The sequence below is a fragment of the Salvelinus fontinalis genome, chromosome 9 (genome assembly GCF_029448725.1).
Source record: "Salvelinus fontinalis isolate EN_2023a chromosome 9, ASM2944872v1, whole genome shotgun sequence".
NCBI lineage: Eukaryota > Metazoa > Chordata > Actinopteri > Salmoniformes > Salmonidae > Salvelinus > Salvelinus fontinalis.
In genome coordinates, this window is record NC_074673.1 from 52,258,757 (window position 1) to 52,265,074 (window position 6,318).

Consider the following 6,318-nt stretch of genomic DNA (forward strand, 5'->3'; position numbering starts at 1 on the left):
TCAAACAAGCAATTATCACAACACATAGGTTGTGTGTGTGTGGGGGGGGCTTTCCCTGTAATTTTACCCACGAACCGGGGTTTACATTTTAGTTAGGTGGGGGTTAAGTGCCTTGCTCAAAGGCACATGGACATATTTTTCACTAAGTAATCTCGGGGGTCTCGAACAAACGATCTTCCGGTTAATGGCCCAACGCTTTTTTGCTAGGCTACCTGGTTGAATTTCCCCCAGTCCCTTGTGATACGTTGTGTTCCTTGCTGTTCCTTTACCTTAGCAGGCTTGAAGCACCCATGTCAATCAGCAATCAGAGGAACGTTAACCAATCGTTGCCTATGGGGTGACGCTTCCACTGGCACAGTAGGCTATTTAAAAGCCAGTTTGCGGTCAGAGCGCACGGACCATCATTTCATGAGAAGATGGAGACTTTCAGAAATCGGTTTTGAACGTATGAAAAGTTTATGCTACCATACCATGTTTGCAACTATGTATCTTTAATTGTTTTTGAATATATTTTACGTCTGGAACGAAATAGTGGATATGCAAACGGCACTTAACTTGCTGCTCGTAAAAGCACCTGCCTTGCCAAGAATGGGGGACACTTGGAACCATAACATCAGCTCTTATAACCGGTCTTCTACGGACCCAGACCGCTTCAGCAGCCTGGAGGACATAGATATGACCGCAGACGGCAGTCCAGCGCTTCGAATCATGATATCAATCGTGTATTCTGTGGTTTGCGCAGCGGGTTTGGTGGGGAATTTGTTAGTCGTTTTCTTAATGAAAGTGAGACGAGGAAGAAAAAGGTCCACCATTCACTTTTTTGTTCTTAATCTGGCGATGACAGACTTCCAGTTTGTCCTGACCCTGCCTTTCTGGGCGGTGGACACTGCTCTGGACTTCAGCTGGCCGTTTGGGAACGCGATGTGCAAGATCATTCTCTCCGTCACTGTTATGAACATGTACGCGAGTGTGTTCTTCCTCACTGCTATGAGTGTCACGCGCTACTGGTCCGTTGCCTCGGCTCTAAAGGACCGCACTAGACACAGATATTGTTCGGTGAGATGGGTAAGCGCAGTGCTCTGGGTCTCTGCCACTGTGGCCACCGCGCCAACGGCTATTTTCTCCAATATGACAAACATCGCTGGGGAGAAGCTCTGCCTTTTGCGGTTCCCGGAGGGCCAGCACTGGCTGGCTTTATATCACTTACAAAAAATCATAATTGCCTTTGTTTTCCCCATGCTCATAGTAACCATTTGCTATTTGATGCTCCTACGATTCGTTCGCCTGAGGAGTATGAACAACAACCATCCTAAACGGAGTAACAGAGTCACTAGATCCGTTACCATTGTGGTTCTTTCATTCTTTTTGTGTTGGATGCCAAATCACGCCATCACTTTCTGGGGCGTCCTGGTCAAATTTAATGTGGTGAACTGGGACAAGTCTTATTATATGGTTCACACCTATGTTTTCCCTGTGACCGTGTGCCTGGCACATGCCAATAGTTGCTTGAACCCAATTTTATATTGTCTCATGCGAAGAGAGTTCAGGAAAATGCTGAAGGATTTATTCTGGCGGGTTTCCTCACCGGCGAACAGCTGCCAAATACGTCCCTTTTCTGCAACTCTAAAAGCCTCTGTCCACGGTGACACCCAAATACCTTTGAATGTCATAGACACCGATCTCTGTCAACTATCCGTTGTAAATGGGCAATGTGACGCATTAGCGGAGGACAGCCAACCGTAAAGGTAACTTAATGCGTAAAACCAGAGCTCTAAGCCGCTTCTTAAAACAATTAGTTTTTTTACTGTTCAAAAGAGTCACATATTACGAAATGTATTATCCTCGACTCAATGCATAGGACTAAGATGAGCACATGAACTTTTCTTAATGAACAGTATTTAAGTTTATAAATGATGATATTCTATCATGTAGCCTACCAAATTGCGCATAAGATGCCAGCTGAGCCAAGCAAATATTTGTCTCCGTGACTGGCCTCAGCCCCTATGTGACTTCAAAATGATTTCTACCTATGTACATAGCGTACTACCTAACATAATTTAAGTTTAGGCCTACTTGGGGATCTATTGAATCTGTATCGCGGAAGTTCAGCGTTACAGCTTGATTGAAATTTTTAAGGCAATATTCCCGCATTAGCAGACTGCATTCATAGTAAACGCAGTATATGTCGGCTCAATCGGAAATTACCTTTACACTTCTGTTGCAGAATGTGTAAAGCTTCAGAAATACAGATGATTGAAAAGCTCTTGACCTTGCTAAATCAATGCTATATTGTCGTTACATTGCGCTTTTTGGACAGTTTTTAAATCGAACAAAAACGTTGGCTACTGCCTGAACGCCTGGTGTGATTTCCATGGCTATTGGTTGTAGTAAGTGTGTAAGTGTGGTATAGTCAGTGTGGTATAGGCCTAGGTGTATTTTGAGAAAAATATTGTTATTTCCATTTTGCAAAGTAAAATGCAAGTGTCAGTAATTTTCAGTAATTCACAGTATTTCATTAACATATGCTTTGTAACTTTGTGACTAGGGATGAATATTTTCCGGGAAACTTTCCAACTTTCAGTACAGGGAATACTTCATATGTATCACTTGAGTCCCAGAAAGTATGGCAAAAAATCGGAAGTGCCCAATTCAAAGCGTTTAAAACCAAGATATGGCCACTATGTCAGGGTTCTCCCCAAATAATAAGGGCGCTGTGCCACCTTGTCGACTGGGCTGCACATCTATGTAAAGATTTCAGAGCAAAAAACTATCTTTGATCGCCAATGACACTGTTGTGAATTAAAGCCATACATTCCGAGCATTATCATGTTCCTCAATGAATGTAGTGCATATCTCGACACAGAGCGCGCTCAGGACGCACAGAGCGCACCCCGAGTATAGCGTTGTCGAATCATGCAAACTTGCTAAGCTTGCTAGATAATCTTCAACTAATGACATAATATATTCTATATTTGGCAAAATCGAGTTGCTGATTATACAGATAGAATATCAGGTCATTAACAACAGGGAGATTTAAGAGTATAAATAGTTTAAAATATCAAGGTATCTTAACAGGGACCAACTCTAAAAATATCCATATCTACTTTCATACGGTCTGTTGATCACGCATACCGAAGCTCTCATCTGGGCAGCAACTATACAGTAGAATTTTCACTCATGCCTCTCTGAATTGTTAACAGACTGTGACAGAGATGCCTATACTGTATAGGGAATTGTGCAAAGGCCTATCACATTTGTGACTGTCTGGAGAGCCACAATGACAGCTCAAATAGGCACACGTTATTTTACAGGCTCTATTGTAAGGGTTTCCTGTTAGGCAGAGCTCTCCTTCCCGGAGAGCCACCATCCTGTATGTTTTCACTTTAATCCTAATCTAGCGCACCTGATTCTAATAATTATCTAGTTGATAAGAATCAGATTAGTTACAACTGGAGTTGGAGTGAAAACCTTTAAAGGAGGGTAGCGGTGTCAATTACGTGTGTGCTTTGAATTTATGGCAACTTTGTGTGAAGTAAATACCTAGGCTAAAGGCTTCCATGTGACAACCTGTTCGGATAATGTGTTTTTAATTTTTTCGCTAATCTGCATGTTGTGTATTTTGTGGAATTTCAATAGTGCGACATTGGAACATTTTCATAGGCTATTTTCCCGGGTCTTGTCATTAATTTTTTTCTGGACATATAAAGAGGGTAAAGTTGTGACTGTAGCCTATGCCTATTCCAAGGATTTATATAGTCTATACACTAGATTACTTTTTTGGTGGCGCTGTGTTGAAGCCACTGTGCCTCCATCTTGGAACTCCCCCACCCACTACAAAAAAAAAGATCCCGAAGACACCGATCTTTGGGATTGGTGTCCTGTCCATGGGATGGTTGAGCTAACGTAGGCTAATGTGATTAGCATGAGGTTGTAAGTAACAAGACAATTTCCCAGGACATAGACATATCTGATATTGGCAGAAAGTTTAAATTCTTGTTAATCTAACTGCACTGTCCAATTTACAGTAACTATTACAGTGAAAGAATACCATGCTATTGTTTGAGAAGAGTGCACCATTTTGAACATGAAAAGTTATTAATAAACAAATTAGGCACATTTGGGCAGTCGTAAAAAAAAATTGAACAGAAATGCAATGGTTCATTGGATAAGTCTAAAGCGTTGCACATACACTGCTGCCATCTAGTGGACAAAATCTAAATTGCACCTGGGCTGGAATAATACATTATGGCCTTTCTCTTGCATTTCAAAGATGATGGTACAATTTTCTTTTCAAAAGAACGGTTGTTTTTTTCTTTGTATTATCTTTAAATCAGATCTATTGTGATATATTCTCCTACATTCCTTTCACATTTCCACAAACTTCAAAGTGTTTCTTATCAAATGGTACCAATAATATTCAAATCCTTGATTCAGGGCCTGTAATTGTGTCCTGGAAACATTTCATTGAAATACTGTATAATTACATTAATTCCTGTGGAGGACTGCTCCTACTGGGGAGTGCCAATATGGCCAACCGGTGGCTTCAAAGCCTCTCAATGGCCAGGGTTTATGAACATCATTGGCTTATTTTATTATGAACTACAAGGAGACCTTTGGAAACATGTGTGATGTAAATATTATAAAAGTTTCTGTGACTGATGCCTGTGAAATACGTGTACTCTTCACTAAACAAATGTAACGACTGATATGTCAACCAATACATTTGCATAATACAATTATTTCTCATGGCCATTTTTGTCTAATTTATCAGTGATGTTAACAAGTTTGGCACTAAACAAAAATAAGTGGAAAATCCTCAACACAATAAAAATTACACATTTTGGAAAAACATCAGTGCCAAGAGTAAGACAGAACTGGCAGGAGCTAATATACAATAAGTGAATTTGTCCAAATACTTATGACTTCTTCAAAAGGAGGGACTAGATACATAATGTGCTTTCATTTTTGAATGATTAAAGCAGTGATGTAGAGTACTTTTAAGTAAAAATACTTTAAAGTACTACTTAAGTAGTTTTTTTGGGGATATGTACTTTACTATTTATATTTTTGACAACTTTTACTTTTACTTCCCTACATTCCTAAAGAACATTATGCACTTTTTACTCCATACATTTCCCCTGACACCCAAAAGTACTCGTTACATTTTGAATGCTTAGTAGGACAGAAACTGGTTCAATTCACACACTAATCAAGAAAACTTTCCTGGTCATCCCTACTGCCTCTGATCTGTCAGACTCACTTAACACAAATGCTTTGTTTTTAAATGATGTCTGAGTGTTGAAGTGTGACCCTGGCTATCCGTAAATAAAATACAATTGTCTGGTTTGCTTTAAAAATATTTTTTGATTATTCAGATTTTTACTTTTGATACTTAAGTATATTTTAGCAATTACATTTACTTTTGACACTTAAGTATATTTAAAACCAAATACCTTTAGACTTTTACTCAAGTAGTATTTTACTGGGTGACATTCACTTTTACTTGAGTCATTTTCTATTAAGGCGTCTTTACTTTTACTCAAGTATGAGAATTTAGTACTTTTCCCACCACTAGATAACAATAGATATGTATTAAAATACCCGCAAATAAACGGTGACATTCTGTATTGTCGCCTCATATGAAATATTTGATCTCAAATCCAAAATGCTGGAGTATAGTCAAATGAAGTGTAGCTCTTAACACAGTATGTCCACGGAGGGGCCACTATAGCCAATAAATAATTCATTGAATCTCAACGTGTACTTGACAAGACAACAAAACCGGCTAAATATTTAGGAGAAAACCAAGGGAATTATTGGGCTATACATGATGTGTTATGAATATTCTAAAATAAACAAAAAAGCAAGTCACAACAGGTTATTTCCAGTTTCCACCCACATGGCTGTTGTGTTCCAAGTTAAGGTTCTCCTGATATCTTACAAATGACTTCACATTTTATAACCCTTTTTATAACCTGTCAATCTCTACAAAGTCAAACGCCATAACTTTAATAATCCACCACACACCAGTGTACCTGCCTCTGTCGATTCACATTAGACAGAATCACTGAAAGGGTCTACGTGGCTGAGGGGCTATAAAGTATATGCCATAGAAATCCCTATGGTATTCGTGAAATGGAGTAATGGGGGAGATCATGAAACTATTGACAACCTTTTGGGAGATTATTAAGGGCCATAGAGATCCTCAGGGCGACACACACACACTATTGTACTGCTCAAGGCACATTACTGTAACATCACTGTGTACACACTCAGTGTACCAAGTCCGCTGAAATTTCTCTATAGGTTTAAATTTCA

The 6,318-nt window shown here is 39.4% G+C and overlaps 1 protein-coding gene across 1 annotated transcript; it reads left to right on the forward strand.

Moving 5' to 3' along the window:
- Nucleotides 1–311: 311 nt before the first annotated feature.
- rxfp3.3b (relaxin family peptide receptor 3.3b) lies at nucleotides 312–5,357 on the forward strand. The gene has a single exon (XM_055934823.1). It carries the CDS (start codon nucleotides 538–540, stop codon nucleotides 1,741–1,743), a length of 1,206 nt encoding a protein of 401 aa, XP_055790798.1. The 5' UTR covers nucleotides 312–537; the 3' UTR covers nucleotides 1,744–5,357.
- The last annotated feature ends 961 nt before the right edge of the window (nucleotides 5,358–6,318 follow it).